The sequence below is a fragment of the Ambystoma mexicanum genome, chromosome 4q (genome assembly GCF_040938575.1).
Source record: "Ambystoma mexicanum isolate Mex_15411 chromosome 4q, UKY_AmexF1_1, whole genome shotgun sequence".
Taxonomy (NCBI): Eukaryota; Metazoa; Chordata; class Amphibia; order Caudata; family Ambystomatidae; genus Ambystoma; species Ambystoma mexicanum.
In genome coordinates this window covers 50,236,314-50,255,086 of record NC_090928.1, presented here as the reverse complement: position 1 = coordinate 50,255,086, position 18,773 = coordinate 50,236,314, and the positions used below count along the sequence as shown (strand labels likewise).

At 47.6% G+C, this 18,773-nt stretch overlaps 1 protein-coding gene across 2 annotated transcripts in view; it reads left to right on the top strand.

Moving 5' to 3' along the window:
* Positions 1–222: 222 nt before the first annotated feature.
* LOC138467450 (zinc finger protein 583-like) overlaps positions 223–18,773 on the top strand; it is a 371,930-nt gene continuing 353,379 nt past the window's right edge. The window contains exon 1 of one of the 2 annotated variants that reach the window (XM_069607451.1): positions 223–449. In XM_069607451.1, the coding sequence (XP_069463552.1) occupies positions 426–449 (24 nt within the window). In that variant the 5' untranslated portion in view covers positions 223–425. The remainder of the gene's footprint in view (positions 450–18,773) is intronic. The other variant, XM_069607452.1, reaches the window with a different exon arrangement.

The window sequence follows — 18,773 nt, the reverse complement described above, 5'->3', positions numbered from 1 at the left end:
ATGGAGCTCTATGGCCTATTTTGTACCGTTTCCCCCAAACTCATAATGGGGTCATTTGCAAAGTTGAAAAAATGAAAACTTGACAGCCCTGCAGAAAACTTGAATGTAAACAAAATGTTGGAAAATGTCCGTGAAATCACAACGCGTTCACAACACTTGTTAATAGATTAGTGTTGCCAAAACAGCATTTTTACACGTTGCGTTGATTTCCTCCACAGCCGGTACGCTATCCCGGCGAAAGTGGTCCTGTTACGTCTGCGCATGTCTCAGTGATTAGTCTCTCATGTCGAAGACTGCGCATTGACTGGGACGCAGAGATTGCTTTCCAATGGTTCTTAAGGGGAGGGCGGGTCAGTGATTATTCCTCAAGTATACGTCAAATATCGATCTTCCACCTGGAAAGTACAGTCAAATTCGGGACAGAAATGCTTTCACGGGGTCCAGAGAAGGTGGGTAACGCGCTGTGCCGCGTTAGAGCGATGCTTCTGCTTTTTTTGAGTGGATAGTTGACAACTTGTTTATTTCCCGGAAGTATAAATTGGGAATTTGACTCGTAGAGCGTAGATTTTAAGTGAAGGATCAGAACTTGTTTCAAATCTATGTCATCAACAAGGAATCTCGTGTTTGTAGCCACAGGCAGGGCCTTTCTCTGGAGCTCTGTTGGTCAGCATTATGATGATACCGACATAGAGCAGAGGAAATCGGGCACGGCGAACCCTGGACATTCCAGCATCGGACATTAAGCTGCCAGGGCTTTACTGCTTTCCTTGGGAATGGACGGTGGAAACCATGGACCTTTCAATCCACTCATTGAAGGCCACAGCTCTACCAATGGATAGAATGGCCAGATGTCCTGCTTTGAGCGTGAGGGCAGTTCTAGTTTCCCACACCACTCCCCATGTCCCAAAAAATGTCGAACAATAGCCAAATGTCACCTTTTAGAATATGCTTTGACGCTATATTTTTATCAGAGAATTTCTCTGATAAAGGTGAAATACAGGTCAGGTTAGAGACTAGTATGAAATAGGGAGTGGGGAAGTCATGGGATGGAAAAGAAGGAGCAAACTGTATAATAAAGGGAAAGATGTGTGCAAAGTGTTTTCAAGTATGCTAGCATCAGAATTTATCATCATTGGTACACCCAAGTCCTCTGCAGAAATCTTCCTGGAAAAGTTTAAATTATTCTAATGCTTCTGAAATAGCTGCAATAACAGTAAGTCTACTCTAAATATTTCAGGAATTGAAAAAACTCCAATGAGTCTATCTGTGGTTTTTGTCTGTCTATTCTTCTATGTCTATTATAACACCTTTACAAGTATTTTTTTTCTGTGTATTTTTTGTTTTCAAGTCTAGTAATCCTAATTAGAGAGCGTTCCCAGCCCTTATTGTACTGAGGCTTTCATGGACAGTGTGTACATCAACTGTGTACCCAAAGAGGTCTACTTCTTGTTCTCTTTTGATATGCACCCAAATACCTTCTACGTTTCTCTTTTAAAATCCATGAACGACCCAAAAATCATTGTTTCTTCCTCCCAGTCCTCTGCTTTTCCTAGGGGACGGGTTTTTACCCTACAAGTGAAAAGTACTGCATCCCTCAGTGACCTGTTTCAATGTATCTCGTTGAAGTCATTTGAGTGCAAGGTGTAGCCTACATCAACTCCTAATTACTCTAGACATAGATCAAAACAATCTCAATTTCACTTAGCACCATGGGACAGTCATAGGCGGCGTGGCTGAGCAAATCGGAATTAGTTTCCTTTTTTTAAAATTTATTTATTTATTTAGCATTTTTTAAGCGCTCAAACAGCCCATGGGCATCGAGGCGCTGTTACAGGAATAGTTTTTTTTGTCTTAGTTGCGTATTTATAACACGCTTAAATACCCAGAGGTTTCTAAGCGTGGACCCGGGGATCGAACCTGTGTTGCTGAGTGTCGTTTTGCTACCAAGTCGCGCACGTTGCTGCTGAGATATCCTCCCCAGTAAGTCTTTGTTGCCTGCCTCAAATCCCATTCACTGCTGATTTCCTTGCTCTTACTTCTTGGCTTTTGCTAGCTCCCTTCCCTCCATTGCCTGCCACCACCCACCTCCATTTGCTGTGGCTGTATTTTTTTCTCTGTAAAAAGGAAGATCTGGATTTGTTGCTGCAGTCATAGAATTTCATTCGCCCCTGTGGCCATTGTCTGTTTGTTTATTTATTTATTTATTTATTTATTTATTTATTTATTGGGCATTTCTTAGACGCTTGTACAACAAATAAATTGTAGTTTCAAAGCACCCACAGGACAACAGGGAGGGAACATGGGATAGAAAACAATGAATACACTGGAGATAAAGTCAAATCTACTAGGCCTTGTGAGCATTCAGAGCGTGCAAGTGCAGAGAGAGGAGCGGGGAAGAGGCAGAGGGGGTTAGTGCTGGGGTGCCCTGCTGGCAAGTGAGCAGCAAGTGTAAGTGCCCAGAGTAGGAGGTGCTAGGGAACTATCACCTGTCCAAAAAAAGTAAATGGGTAAGTGCAGGCCAACATTGGCGAAGGCTGGTAAGTGCCAAGGCAAGTTCTGTGAGTAGACAGAGGCTGAAGGCGATTGAGTGTGGGAAACCAGGGCCCCGAAGGACAAATATGGGACATGGTCACCAATCACAGCAACCGTAAAATGAGCAGGGTAGGGAATAGGGGAGGGACGGGGTGAACAGGAAAATCTTGGGAAGTTTCCGGAATTTGAGGAGGTCCGGCTCAAGACGAAGAGGAAGTGGGAGGCTGTTCCGTAAGAGGGAGCCAGCTAAGGAAAGACATCTGTCTCTGGCCCTCTGTTTAGCGAAACGCTTGACACACGGAGAGTTGCCACCAGAGGAACGTAGAGGTCTAGGAGGAGAGTATTTAGTTTGAGCAAGTTGCAGATAGCAAGGTCCCTGGCCCCGGACAGCCCTGTGGATGATGCAGAGAGATTTGAACCTGTATCCTTGCAGCAACCAGGAGACATTGGAGAGCTTTTAGGGCAGGAGAGGTGCGGTCCCTGGGCTTGAGGCCAAGGATAAGTCTTGCTGCCCTATTCTGGATTAGCTAGAGGGGTCGTATAGAGGAAGAAGGTAGATTCAAGAGAAGGCTATTGCAGTAATCTAGCCGAGAGAGAAGGAAGAGTTGAAAGTTGGACTTCTTGGCAATGTCCTAAATGTGAGGGAGGAAGGAGAGAGAGGAATCGAATATGACTCCTAGGTTTCTGGCTTCAGATGAAGGAGAAGCGGGAGAACCCATATAGGATGGCCAGAGTGAGGGGAAGAAAGAGGGAGCAGGGTACCTAATTAGAAGCATCTCAGTCTTGCTGGCATTGAGGCAGAGATTGTTGGAAGTGCACCAGGGCTAGATGGCAGATATACAGTGCGGGATGTTGGAAGATGCAGGAGGGTCTTCAGGAAGTTTGAAAACGTGTTGTGTGTCATCAGCGTAACTGGAAGTTGGGGAGAAGGAGGAAATGTGGAGTGCCAGCTGAGCAATGTAAATGTTAAAGAGCCACGGGGAGAGTTTGGAGCTCTGGGGGACCCCACAGGTGGAGAAAGAGGTAGGTGAGAGAAGGTGCCCAGAAAAACCTGGGATGAGGAGTCAGTAAGGAAGGAGGTCCGCCAAACCACTGGGCGCTATGAGATACCGAGATTAGCATGGAGACGTTTTATGAGGATGGAGTGGTTGACTGTGTCAAAGGCAGAGGAGAGATTGAGTAGAATGAGGACAGTGGGAGAATTACAGTCAAGAGATGCAAGCAATCCAGATTTATGGTTGTGGAGACCGCCAACAAGTTCAGTGTGTGAAGTAAGTTGTGGGAAGGCCAATTTCTTCAGGAGTTTCCCAAGGAAGGGGGTGATAGAAATAGGGCCGTAGTTGGCTGGACAGGTGGGGTCTGCTGAAGGTTGTTTCAGAAGGGGGCTCCGAAGGGAGTGCTTGAGGGAGGAGGGGAAACAACCAGTAGCAAAAAAGTGGAAAAAAAAAGTTGTTGCCGGATTCAGCGAGTGCAGGAGCAAGAGAGACAATGTTGTGCTTGATGGTTCTTGAGGAGCAAGGGGAAACCTGTTTGGATGAGACCTTCATAGAGCGGACAACTCGGGTGACCTCATCCGGTGTGACAGGGGAGAAGGAGGAGAGAGAGGCAGAGGGAGGTTGTGTGGTCATTGAAGGGTGTGGGGGGGGTTGGGGGAGAGGATAGCAAGTGTGCTCAGGATGTCCAGCGTTTTAGTGGTGAAGTGTGTGGCCAGTGTGTTGCAAAGGGCCTGGGGCAGAAGAGGGGAGGAGGAGACTGCAGAAGGGTTGGCTAATTCCCTGCAGATATTGAAGAGTTCAGCCATGTTGTTGGATGCACCCAATACCCGTGCCTAGATGTGGGTCATTTTCTTGGCACAGATGGGGAGTCTAATGCCTTTGGACCAGGCTGCAGGCCAGTTTGTCAGAGGATGAGCCTGAGGTTTGCTGCTTCCGTTCCGCTGCTCTGCACTAGTGTTTCAGGGTTGCAAGTTCTGAGTCATACCAGGTATTCCGCTTGGAGGCAGGTTTTAGGCAGATCCTCATGATTGGGGTAAGAATGGCCAGAGTGCTAGTAAGGGCCGTATGGAGGTTGCTGAGGGCAGAGTCAGAGGTAGAGTCTGCGGTAGAGGGGGAGGGGGAATGAAGGTGGATGCGAAGGCAGCCGCTGACACTCGTTTGTTCGGGCGAATGTTCGCGAACAAGGTTGGCAGGGCTGGAGGAGGTGCGGTCAGAGGACCGAGGGGACCCAGCTCAGAGGAGGGAATGGTCTGACCAGGAGAAAGAGGTGATCAGTGGGAGTAGAAAGAGAGATCAGAGGAGATGAAAGCCTCAAGAGTGTGTCCTGCCGTGAGGGTTGGAACAGAAGGGTGAATGGAGATGGAGAGTGAGGTACAGAGGTCAATGAAGAGGGTGGATGCTGTGATAGCAGAGTCCAAGTGGATGTTGAAGTCATACAGGAAAAGGATTTTAGAGGAGGTTGAGAGGAGCAGAAATTAGCCTATTCAGAGAGAAATAGGGTGGTAGCGCCCAGGGGGCTGTAGATCGTGGCAATGGTCTGAGAGGAGGAGGGAGAGATGACCAACCTGCAAACCAGGCTCTCAAAGGAGGAGTAAGGCTGAGTGGGTATGAGGGAGGAAGGAACCCACTCAGGGAACATTAAGGCAACACCACCTGCAGCACGGTTAGGTCGGGGCTTGGAAATAATCTTGTAGCCATTGGGGAGAAGGGATTCAAAAGCAGTGACTGAGCTGGAATTGAACCATGTCTCAGTAAGAGCGAGAATGTCGAGGTCCGTGTCTTCAAGAAGGAGGCAGATGTCGGTGGAGGGTTTGTTGGCCGAGCGGGCGTTAAGTGTGGCCACATGAAGGAGGTCTCTGCCTTTTTGAAGGTTTTCGGAGGAGGAGTACACGGGCATGGTACACCAGTCGGAGGCGGAGGGACAGAGTGAGTGGTTGCGGGAGAGACAGGTTAGGGAAGGAAGTTAATGAGGGACAGCTGGCGTCGGTTGAAGAAAAGGAGGTTTGGTTAAGGGAGAGGGAGAGAGGGAGAGAGAGAGAGAAGAAAAAAATATACGAGAAAATGAATGAATCAGTGAAGACCTGCCCGGAAGTTGCACTAACATAGGTATCTGCGAAAGGTAGGCCAGGGTTGGTGGTCAGGATCTCTTTTTGTGCTTTTTCCTTCCAGACTTTGTGACTTTGTAAGAGAGTGGGGGTCGGTGATAGTGTAGCAGTTAGAGAAGATATGAGAGATGGTGTGTGCCATCTGAGTGGCAGAGGATAGATGAAGATAGAAGAGTGGTTGCACTGCACAGTCCTAGCCCAAACACAGCAAGAGGCATAGTAGTTACAGAGGACACAAATTAAAATTCAGTGGCGTGCAAGATGGTACAAACACACATAGCCAAATTTGAAATTCAAAGAGGGCACAGAATGCAATGCAGAAGTGGGGTGCCGGATGGTACAAACACACACAGCCAAAGTCGAAATTCAAAGAGGGCACAGAATGCAATGCATGCTACAGCAGTGGGGCGCAAGATGGTACAAATACACAACCACGTTTCAGGTGAGCAAAAATAGACCCAGAATGCGGTGAAGACAGAAGGCGGATTATGTAGTCAGGAAAGGTAGTATGGTGTCTGCACACAATGGTTCAAAGATAGTTGGAGTTAGTGGAGAGGGAGTGATAATGTCCCGGCATCACTCACCGGTGTTGAGCAGATTGCCCTGAGAATGCTGAGGTCCAAATACGTGGGAAGGCAGATGTAAGCATGGGGGCTGATCCATGGTATGAGTAGGGAGAGCGAGGGGGGGCCCCTCCGAGCCATCCTAGACCCAAACAGGCATGGACAGGGGCCTTTCGATCAGGCCTTTGGAGGCGGGCCGGCTTTGTCTATCAACTCGCCTGATTGGGCCTTTGAGGGAAGAGGGGACCAATCGGAGCAGGTCTTTCCACACCAGTGCAGGCACTCCAATGCCTAAAAATCCAGCGGTGGCCATGATGGCAAGGATGGGCCACTACTGAATCCAACGGCTGGTAGAAGGCACACAACAGCAGGGTAACGCGTCAAGAAGCTATTTTTATTTTTTTTTAATTTATTTTTATTATTATTTTTTTCCCCAATAAAGTCTTGCACAAAATATTTCTTTTTTATCCTGATGGTTAGGCAACACGCATGTGCGCACAGTGCATCGCAGCAATAGGGGGTGCTTAGGGCCCCACAAAAGCCCAGCTGGGCCTACCTTTCGTCTGGGTGGTCGGGGCACTCCTCCAAGCCTCGTGGTGAGGAAAGAACAAGGCTGTGCTGGCTGGAAGGGTTCAAGAGAGAATGGAATCAATGTATGAACCCCCCCAAAGCTTGTGCTGTGTCATGTGTGCAGAGACATATGATATCATTAACTAAATAAATGGGCTGCACGGCCCATCACGAAAAAAAGCCTGTGAAACCAGCCTAATTGTGACAAGTGCACACAGACCATGAATAATCCAAACCTACGACTACATACTCAACCCGAGAAGATAGAGTAATGAGGCTCAAGTCTTGGTATCCAATAATCACTGCTGATGGATACAATGTATCAGCAAGAAGAATAAAGACAGTTCTGTACGGCAGTCGAACACCTAACTCACTGACTCCTGTGTCCATGCATGGCCAGGATGCAGGAGGGGGCCCGGCCTATACGAAGCCCCATAACAGCCATTTTAAAATGGGAATTTTTTTTGGCCTTAGTTTCCTGTCTGAAAAAGCAAAACGAGGGTTAAAAGAAGTGCAAATAGCCTTGTAGATCTTAGGAATAGTCATCATCGCTTTGGATAGTGACATTCCTCAACTTATACCCCTCCCAATTTCAACAAGTCTGTTAGCATGTTTTTTGACACTCGTTTTGCTTCTTCATGCAAGAAATGGGGGCGTAAAAAAATATTTTTATTTCAAGATGGCTGTTATGGAGCTCCGGATAGGTTGCGCCTCCTCCTGCATCCTGGCCAGGCATTGACAAAGGAGTCAGTGAGTTGCTGTTGTTGGAATGTCCCACCATGGGCGTGTGTTCCCGTCCAAGTCTAATACATGACTTGTGTTTTTTAATACGTTTTTTAATGGACCTTGAATACGTACCAAATAACTGCTTTTTATTGAAAACTGTCCTGAAGAAAGTGGTTCTAATAAACAAACACCACTGAAACCATTAGGGAGCAGAGACTGTAATAGGGTATTAGTATTCTTATCCAAACAAACCGTTCTCGCTCTGATCTCCTTATGGACCACATAAAGTCACAAGGGCCCAGAGAGAGACCAGAGCTAGTGTCTTCATTATAGCACAACAAAGCTATTGTTACAGTAAACACTATTTTAGAATTTAGAAATTCTAGGGAAATGTTCAGTACATCCATACGTTATGAAATTAGTTTGTACCTGCAATACACAGCTGAACTATGCCATAGTTGTTCTCTTTTTAAGTACTTGAAAGAGAGTGGTTGAAGAGGGGAGGTTTGTAAGAATTCACAAGAAAGGTGCCTTTTTAAGCACACAGAAAGAAGATAGAATAAGAAAGGAAGAAGAAGATGTACTATCTATTTTTAGATAAGTAGCACACCAGCTAGACCGAGAATTAGTACTACAGTAGGCAGTATTGGTGGTAAAATCATGCTATCGTTGTCTCTTTTAGAGTGTGTACTTCGAGTTCTTCTCCTCCACCACCACTGGATGAGTGTGAAACCTGTTGCAAAGCACTGATGAGCACATGTGTTTGCCCATCCTTTGTTTTAATTCTTGGAAAGACGGGCCTTACCACACCACCTGTTACTTACAAATATGTCTATCAATTGATTTATTAACACAGACAGATGCTGAGAGGGATTAAAATAAAGTAGTGGCTTGATTGGCTTAATTACTGCATCTCGATATGCACTCCCTACCTGCTCCTGCATGCACAAGGACGCTCGGCAACCTCTCCTCATGACTAATCTTGGGAAAGAAAAAATAAGGACATGAACGAAGGAAGAAACAGATTGGCATTTCTTTTAAAACATTGTTTTTATTGATTTAGCTGTACTAAGTCAACTTTTCAATTTAATCATTTCATTTCTAATAAACAGATAAGATAAAGAGGTATGTATAAAATTATAACAAGATACGAAATATCAAAACACTAAGAACACTTCGAAGACATTATGAATCATTTAAATGTTAATTAGCAATTAAAAGCGTTAGCAATTGTTAAGCTTATTTTGATTGTTATAAAATCAATCAATCACCAAGACCACCACGTCATAGAGAACATATTTTATGTGTGTAGAACTTACTGAACGAATTCATTAGATACAATAGTTACATCAATTAGTGCTGTTCAGACTTTGATCTATGTGCAAAGAATTTAAAAAGGAAATTGTTGCAATTGCTAATGATACTTTTTTCATACAGAAAATTGATTGCCATAAAATGTCAGCATCCAGAATTCAAAGGTGCTCAAAGTGTCGCTTGAAGTAATAAGTGCATTTATCTTTCAGTTCTTGGCATTCAACCACTAGATATCTGATGGTTTTAGGACGGTCTAACTGTTTGCAAAACCGGCTGATGTTCTGGTCCGATTTAATGATTTTTCATCTGCATTCATTGGCCATAGATTAAGTCTCGTATGCATTATTGCAGTTCTGATGTTAGATGGGAATTTTTGTAAATATAATTCCGGCATGTGATAACCTTTCACATTAAATGGATTATCTTCAAAATCTTTGTAGACTGTACAGGTTTTTCGTGTTTTGAGCCAGTCAGTGTGAAACAGTTTGTTTAGCTCGTGTGGGATTTTCGAGTAGGAGGTCTATTGGAATGTCTGCATCAAGCAGTGTCTTCAGGACAGCGGACTCCATGTCTTTATACATTTGTGATTACTTGTTTGTATAAGGCAAGTATATGCAGAAGTTGTTTGGATTTTGAAGCCAATAGGCACTTCCTGTATAATGAACACATTTTCCAGGAATAAATCTAGAATAAGGACATGAGACACAATTTGTGTCTGACTATATCAGCTGGAACAGATTTTGGTAAATGCAGGAGGCCCTTCCAGAATGTTCCTCCTAATTTTGTCCAAAAGGTCTCCGGAAGTAAGGCTTTGGTTTCTGTTTAATATAGAACTTGAGGTATAGATTGTAGCATGTATAGGTGAGCGCAGGAACGTTTACCAAATTTATAATTAATTATTTTTGCCTGTGAGATGGCTGTTCTCGTTTTTGTCTCGATGGATGTTATATAAGGATCATCTGATGACTTATTGTTGATGTTCACACCATGGTATATATACTCATGTACTACCTCCAATGGTATGTCTTGCAAGGATCAAGTCAATGTTTTCTGGGGAGCTCGAGGTTGAGTAAAATATAAAATGTTGGTTTTCGACAAATTGATTTGGAGTTAGTTTTCATCAGTGTAGGATTTTAAAGCATCTAAAAGGCTTTGCAAGCCTTTTGGCGTTTTCGACATGAGCACCAAATCATCTGTATATAACATCCAAGGAATTTTGGCTAGACCTAGGTTCGGCACATCCGTTAAGATCTTGTTGAATTTCTCTTGCAAGTCTGAAATAAAAAGGTTAAAAATGGGTGAAGCCAGAATACAGCTCTGTTTTTTTTGAAAATCAATTTTATTAAGTTTCCTTGGTGCATAACGAGGTTACATTCTTGCATTGCATTTATTAATGTGAGTTAACATAAAGAGAAAACCAGACGAAACACACCCCATGCCCCCCCCCCCTCCCTCTCCCTCCCCCCACCCCCCTTCAGTTCGCGCTTACATAGCCTTGATAAACACTTGCACAACGGGCTCTCTTAATGATGGAGGCGTCAATACAATATGCGTGTGGCACGCCAAAGTCATATGGGCCAAACGAGTTCAGTTCTCAGCCGGGTCCTTGGCCCATGGTCCCACATCCGTGGGGAGGAGGGGAATCCCTCAGCTCAGTCTTCAGGACCTAGACCACTCGGCCGTACTTATCAAAGAAGGGGAGCCAAATTTCCTCGATACTGGACTTAGACTCATCGAGCAGGTGTGTGAGGAACTCCATGTCGTAGATGGCCCTTACTTTGGTCACCCAGGTTTTTTCCCCTGGCATTCTCGGGTGTTTCCATTTCTGCGCTAGACAGCATCTAGCTGCTACCAGCATCACCTGGAGCATGTGATCATGAGTGTTACCCCGGTCCTCTTCGTTACTAATCCCGAAGAGGAAGAGCCACGGGCAGGATACTCGTTCTATCCCATCTACCCCTTTGATCCAGGTCCGCACCTTGTCCCAGTATTTCTGGACCACTGGGCATCCCCACCACATGTGGATATAGTCACCTCTCTCTGTCCTACATTTCCAACAGTGTGGGTCATATCCTGGACGCATTTTGGCTATTCTTTGCGGGGGGTAGTGCCATCTATGTAATATCTTGAGGGCCTGATGGCGATATTGGAGGGAGGATGTGGATCGATTGGCCCGTCTACACATCTCTGTCCATCTCTCGTCATCAATTTCCTCGCCCAGGTCCCTACCCCATTGTATGCGTGCTGGTGGCGGGTCTCGGGGGATGGAGAACAGAAAGAGCTTGTATAGGCGGGAGATTATCCCCTTGGAGCCCCTTGCGGTCAGAAGGAGTTTTTCAAAGTCTGTGAGTTCCCTCCTGAGGGTATCACCCCAAGATGGTTCCGTGAGGGCACCCTTAAGCTGAAGATATCGGAACGGGGAAAGCGTGCCTATTCCCAGGGCTTCCTCAAGGTCCTTCAAGGGGAGGAAGGAGCCCCCCACCCACAACTGGCCGGTCCTACTAAGGCCCGCCTCGAACCATGTCTGGTAGGCTGCTGGTTCCGCTATTTTGGCCAGGAAAGGAGGGGCCCAGATGCAGCTCAAGGGGGAGGGCCATGTCGTGAGCCATCTATAGTAACCTCCCTCTCTCCACAGGGACCACAGTACTCTTAGAATCGGGTGGTTCAAGACTGATCTGGGGATCGTTCTCCTTGGGACCCAGAGCCATTCCTCTAGTGTGACGGGCGCCAGGGGCCTATTGTCCATGGCTACCCACTGTTTTTTCGGTCCCGGTGAGAAGTGATCGACCAGGATCCTCAACTGGGAAGCCCTATAATACGTCTCGAGATCAGGGTAGCCCACCCCTCCATCTTCCTTGGTCCTAGTCAGAACCTCGTATGAAATCCTGTGTTTTTTGCCCTGCCAGAGGAATCTAAGGAGGATGCGTTTTGTCTCGTCAAAAAAGGCCTTGGGGACTTGGACCGGGAGCATTTGAAAGAGAAACAGAAATTTTGGGAGGATAACCATTTTTATAAGGTTAAGGCGTGCCATCCATGAGAGACCCGTTCCCGCCCACCTTTCTATGTCTCTCCTGATTGCTGACCAGAGGGGGGGGAAGTTGGCCCCATACAGGTCCTCAAGGTTACGTGTGATTTGGACTCCCAAGTAACGGAACCCCTCATCGCTCCGCTTGAAGGGGAGACCCTCCACAAAGGTCACCTCCGTGTCTGGCAGGTTCCCACCCATGAATGCGACCGATTTGTCCAAATTAACCTTATACCCCGATAGTTCTCCATATCTTGCGAGGCCCTGCAGAACCCGAGGGATTGTTTGGGACGGTCTGGTGACATAGAGCAGGGCGTCATCCGCAAAGAGGCAGATCTTGCAGTGCATATCCCCCATCTGTACACCACTGATGTCCGCATCATTGCGGATCGAGATTGCCCACGGTTCCATCACCAATGCGTAGATTAACGGAGACAGGGGGCATCCCTGCCTCGTGCCACGTTCAAGGGGGAATTCCCTAGACTCAATCCCGTTAGCCACCACTCTGGCCGAGGGGGAGGAGTAGAGCGCGGATATCCATCCCAACCACCTTGGACCCATCCCCACTGACAAGAGAACCTCCCTCATGAAAGCCCAGCTGACCCTGTCAAAGGCCTTCTCCGCGTCAAGAGCCAGTAGGAGAGCGCCTTCATTCCTGGCCTCGGTCGTGGCCAATACATGGAGGGTCTTCCTTAAATTATCGGAACCCTGTCTATTGAGGACGAATCCCGCCTGATCAGGATGTATCAGGCGTGGGAGGGAGTTTTCCAATCTGGAGGCCAGGATCCTAGCAAAGATCTTGGCATCTAAGTTGAGAAGTGAAATGGGTCTGTAAGACCCACAAGCTGCCCGGTCTTTACCAGGTTTAGGTATGACGGTGATGAGGGCCTGTAGGAAAGTCGGGGGGATCGTGTCGTTGCCTCTAATTTGGTTGAACAATTTGGTCAGGGGCTTCACTAAGGTGGACTGGGTCTGTTTATAGAAATCCGCTGTGTAGCCGTCAAGGCCAGGAGCCTTTCCGGCCTTCAGTCTCTTGATGGCTCCCTCCACCTCCTCTTCTGAAATTTCCCCCTCGAGGGCCTCCAAGTCCTGGTCGGTCAGTTTGGGGAGGGGGTGTTCTGCCAGGTAGGAGGCAATGTCCTCCCGAGATTCGCCCGCTTGCCTAGAATAGAGTTTGCTGTAGTACTCAGCAAAGCATTCCGTCACTTCATGCCGGTTCCCATGAACCCTGCCCTCTTCGTCGGTCAACCGGGTAATCCCTCTCTCCACTCTACACCCCCTCGACCTCTGAGCCAGCAGAGTGCCTACCCTGTCGCCCTGTTCGTAGTATCTCTGTTTGGTATATCGCATCCTCTTAACCACCTCCCCTATGAGAACCGTATGGAGCTCCTGTCTTTTGCCCTGCATCTCGTCCAATAGTGCCCTCCGGTCCACTCCCGGGACTCCCAGTCTGGCCCGCAAGATCTGCAGCTCCCCTCGGAGTCTGCTCTCGATCAGGCCCCTCTCTCTTTTACGCCTCGAGCCCTCCGCTATGAGGAGGCCTCTGAAGGTGGCCTTCCCCGCTTCCCATACCATGGACATGTCCGTCTCCCCCGTGTCATTTGTCTCGAAGTAGGCCAGCATTTCCTGCTTCATGAACTCACGGAATACTGGATCCCTAAGGAGCGTGTCGTTGCACCGCCATCGAGCCGATCTCGGGGCGATGGGCAGGGACCAGTTAGCTATAAGTAGTTCATGGTCCGACCACGTTATGGTCTCGACTTTTGGTTGGGTCATCGCCCCATCTCCCTCCTCTGAGGCCAACAGAAGGTCGATTCTGGTGTAGGTGCAGTGCGGGGGAGAAAAGAATGTGTAACCACCCTGGGCCGGGTACGCCTTGCGCCAAACATCTACCCAGTAGTGATCCTTCAAGAGGTTCTGCAAGGCCAGGTTATCCCTCGTGATCCCCTTGGGTACCCCACCTCTGGCGGACCACCAGTCCAGTTGGGGGTCGGCTATGAGATTAAAATCACCCCCGAGAATCATGGCCCCCTCGGCCCATTCATCCATGACACCAAAGATCCGTGTGAGGAACTCCACCTGGCCCGTGTTGGGCGCGTATACGGTGGCGAGAGTAACTCGCTGCCCCTCGCAAAGCCCCTTGACACCCAGAAATCGACCCCCAAACCCCCTCTTGGTTTCCACCCCCGTTAGTTGGAGAGCCCTTCCCAGGAGAATGCCCACCCCCTCCTTCTTCGAGGTCGGGTGTGAAGCCCAATAGTTGCTACCGATGTCTTTCCCCTTGATTCTGGATTCCCTCCCGCGCTTATAATGTGTTTCCTGTAGAAATAGGACCGTCAGGTGTTGTTTTCGGAACATGTTGCCCGTGAGGGATCTTTTATTTTGAGAGTTTAGACCCTTGACATTTAACGTGCCCACCTTCCCTTCAATCGTTGTCATCATACCGTGTGCGTATTCTGAACCCCTCGTGGTGATTGAATTTTAGTGCCCCTTGCCAAGCGTATTCTTGCGGTCTGAACTGAATTTCCCCCTGAGTCCCCCAAACTACCCCGTTATCCCCCCCATCCCCTCCCCCCTTGCAACTGACCCCCCTCCCCGTGTCTTCCCTCCCCCCTCCCCACCCTTGTACCTTGAGGCGTCCGTCCACTCTCCCCAACATGTGTTGGGGCCGGTCAACGAACCACCAAGGACTCCAACCCCAGCCCCGGGGTTTTCGTGTGTCTGGAGAGTCCCAGATCGCAAGTCCGATTCAGGTCGGCCCCTGCAGGCCTTCGGTGCACTTAACCGAGACAAAAACCAGAGACCCCGCCCGGGCCCTCAACCCACAACCAGAAACCCAAACGCGGGGCAACACAAATAAACAGTTAACTTTTTAACATAATGGTCTGCCGACCCAAGGTCCGGTGGGCCAAACGCAACACCGCCGCGGTGTCCGTTCAAGGCAGTTCGTGGGCCCGGGGCCTCCTGCGTCCGTACCCTGAATCGTCTCTCACCTCATGATTTTCTCTCCTTCCAATCGAACGTCATTTTCATGAGTCAGTGTGATTTTCCGGGTTCATCGACGGGTGTCTGGTTTTCCGAAACTTTCGGGCCCCCTTGACCTTAGATTTCCCACTGTGATTTCCTGGGCCGTCGGGACCCCTAGGGGGGTCCCGTGGTCCTCCCTCCTGGGCGCCCGAATGGCCCGCCTGGTCGTTCACCAGATCGTCCGTGGCTCTTCGTATGTCCTCCTCCGACACCAGGTGGTGTTTCTCACCTAGCCACTCAAACTCCAAATAGAAGGGGTGACCCCACCGATATCGGACTCCTTTTCCCTGCAACCATCTTGTGAGTGTGCCGCATTTCCTCCTCATTGACAGGGTTAGGGCCGAGAGGTCTTGGAAGATGGATACCTTTGAATCACCGTACTGTATGGTGCCAAGATGTCTCGCCTTTTCCAGGATTCTGATCTTGTCCCTGTAGTAGTGCAGCCGAACCAGAACCGAGCGTGGGCCTCTGCCTCCCCCCCCCGCTCGGTGCACCCTGTCGAAGTTGGTCGCCCCCACGTCTTCCGTTCCCAGGGCGATCCTCACGATATCGTGCACTTTGCCTTCAAGTCCTTGTACGGATTCGCCCTCAGATTCCATCAGGCCAAAGATTCGAAGGTTGTTCCTCCTCTCCCTATTTTCCATGTCGTCAACCTTGAACCGAAGCTCTTCCTCGCGCCTTTCCATGTCTCGGAGTCTCATGTCCATTTGGGTTTCGAGGAGTGTCGCCGAAAGTTGGTTATTCTCGACGCCCTCCACGCGGTCTTCTAGGGTGGCGACCTTGGTGGTGAGGTCGGCCAGTTTGGCCCCCATGTCTGTCCTCATACCTCGTATCTCCTCCAGAATCGTTTGGATGTTGTTCTGGATAGCCCCCAGATCCGGGGGTGGGACGGTGGGGCTACCGGCGGCCATGGTCCTTTCTTTGGGAACAAACTGATATTTCAGCAAGTTCTCTCTCCAGTTCATGAGGGGTTCGTGTCGGCCAGTTTACGACGGACGCCGCCTTTCTCCGGGTCAGGCCGGGCCTCGGGCACCAGAGGCGCCGGGCGTGCGTTCCCTGTGTGGGTGGACGGTTTTCTTCAAGTCGGAGGATGCCCAGGGGAGGAAGCGCCGCGGGCTCACCCTCTCGGGCCTATTCGTGGGCGGCGCGGCTCGTGCTGTCTCCTGCGCCACTCCGCGCCAGGTCGTGGGGGAGGGGCAGCCGATATCGCCTTGGTCCGTGTAACTCCGCACGGGAGCGTCGGATCGGAACCAAAGTTGGACCCAGGTGGGGGCCACAGGCTTCCACGTCTTTTGGGGGGGGTCGCGTAGTATATGGGACCCTCGTTTCGCCGATAAATCGTGATTCACCCGGGGCTGGGTGCGGAGCTCGACGTTCAGGCGTCCATCCTGCCCGCGCCCCCTGGTGGCCTCTCTACAGCTCTGTTTTTAACCTCTGTGTGTTGGTATTTGGGACATCAGGGAGCCTTCTAGCATAAGACCGATTTGGTATGCAAGGCATAAAATGAGCAGTGTCACATAGCAATTTGTTATGCAGTTCTGTAGGTTTGATAATTAAATTAACACTTGTGTAGCAAAGCTAGCTATTTAAGTTACCCTGTTCAATGAAAGCACGGCTCACCTTGCAATCCTCTTGCCCTCCGGGCTCCCGCCACCCTCCTCTCTCTATTAATTGCAAGTTCAAAATGGCAAATGGAGAGAGTGTGCATCAATAATCATCCACTCTACTCTTAAGTGCCAATGGCCTGTGTGGGAGTGCTAGGCAAGAATTTCTTTTTCTTTTTCAAATAATTGAAAACCTGAAGTAATCAGGATGGAACTTTTATTAGGCAAACATATCCTGTCTGGAAAAGACCAGCATGTGTTAACTTTTTTATTTTTAAAAGACAGTCATGCAATTCCATTCCTAAAAAACGTAAGTTGTTACATGGTGCATAATTACAGTATTTTTACTTTAAAATACTGCATTGTCTCCATGCTTTACAGTAAAGTTTAGTTTAGTGTATCTAAATCTCATTGGACCTGATTCACAGAATGTTTTCCTATGGGATTGCACCATTATAAAACACTTATGTGAATCAGGGCCATAGTGTCAACTATATTTCATGTTGTTGGGGAAGATGCATCACGTTGACGAGTGAACACTTTTGTTGCATACATCTGGGCAACTGATGTTCAACACATGAACAATCTATCTTATCACCCTGCTGCTTTATACCAGCTATCCTGAAAGTGAGATGGCAGCAACCTACAATATTCCACCTAGTTTGCCTAGTTCTCTACCTTCTACGCCATCCACTCTACTTAGTCTATTACATTTGTTCCTCTTACAAAATGAATACACAAAGCTAACTAGATGTTTACACAAATTAGTTATCAATAGTTCCATCCAGTCTGTACATCTACAGATCTAGTGCAATACTATACACTGTAGTTAGCCTCCAGATCTTGCTTTGCTCTACAATTATGCTTGCATCAAATATTAGCACCTGCAAGAGAGAGCTTGCCAAACCTATCAGAGCCTTTTATCATATCTATTTGTGTCCATTCATGCAGCGAACCCTTTACATTTTCCAGACACTCATCCAGGGCTCCACTTGCATAGTTGAGTAGAAGTTATGAAGGGCAAGTACCATTTGCAGGAGATGTTTGAAACATTTATTTAAAATTTACTTGGCAGTAAATGTCAAATAAAAGTTTCACTGAGCATGGCTGGCTTCTGGGTGGCAGCAGTATGTCATACAAAGTGGCTTTATAGTGAGGTTGCATAGGCACACTAAGTTACTCGACCTGTAGATCTAGCAGCATTTTAAAGAATTTGCAAGGCCTGACTCATCTCACTAATGTCTTACCCCAGCAGTACACAAACATTTTGTATTGATGTTCATTTTATGTTTTGAGAGCAAATAACTTATAGTGATGTTAAAAATATTAGTACAACATTGCTAATCAAATGGGTTTGTTTTCTAATCAGGAACATTTTAATTAGCAGACTCTGCTAATCAATTGAAAACTAATGTATGCCTTGGATTGTTGTATTAGAGTGTAGTACATTTAATTAGAGGCCTTATAGTTGCGGGGCAATCAGCTTTGAACAGTTTCTCCATCAACAATTCTCGCGATACTGAGTCGAAGGCTGACCAGAAATCTAGAAAAGCGTAGTACAATTGTTGTTGCTCTGCGAGACATGATAGTTTTTAAAGCTGTAATAGACATCAAGTTTACTGATTTGCCTAGGCCAGGTATAAATACTGTCTGAAAAGGATCCTGAAGTGCGGACATCGTTACCCAATTATTGAAGTCACGTAGTATGAAACTAGCAAAGATCTTACCTGGTGCATCTAGCAGTGCAATGGGCCTATAGTTTGCTGCAACTTGTCTATCACCTTTTTTATAAATGGTAATGATAATGGAATTTTGCCATGATGTTGGGAGACAGTTGGTGTTTATTGCATGAGAAAAGATGTTATGAAAAATTAATGCCCATTCTTCCGGATATTGTTTGAACATGGCATTGCTCAACCCATCTGGACCTGGTGCTCTAGACCAACTGGATTTCTGGATGAAAAAGAGTATGTCTTCCTTTGACGTCTGAAAAGCCACAGGCTGAAATATGTGAGTATGTCTTCCTTTGAGGAGTCTGAGTGACGAGAACCTGGAGAGGCATACAATTATTGAAAGTGCTCTATTCACTGGTTCTCCGATACACCATTTATTCGTACTTATGTTTGGGTGATATGGCAAGCATGGTTCAAGAGCTTCCAGGTTTCGGCTGAATTCTTTGCAGTAATGACTTCAAGCATGGATTCACCATCTCTTTGGTATATCAGTGCTCTGCATGTTTTTACCCAATTTCTGTACCTCAACTTGATTTGTCTGAGAACTTGTCATCTCTCTCAGAGAGGAAGGAGGCCGGC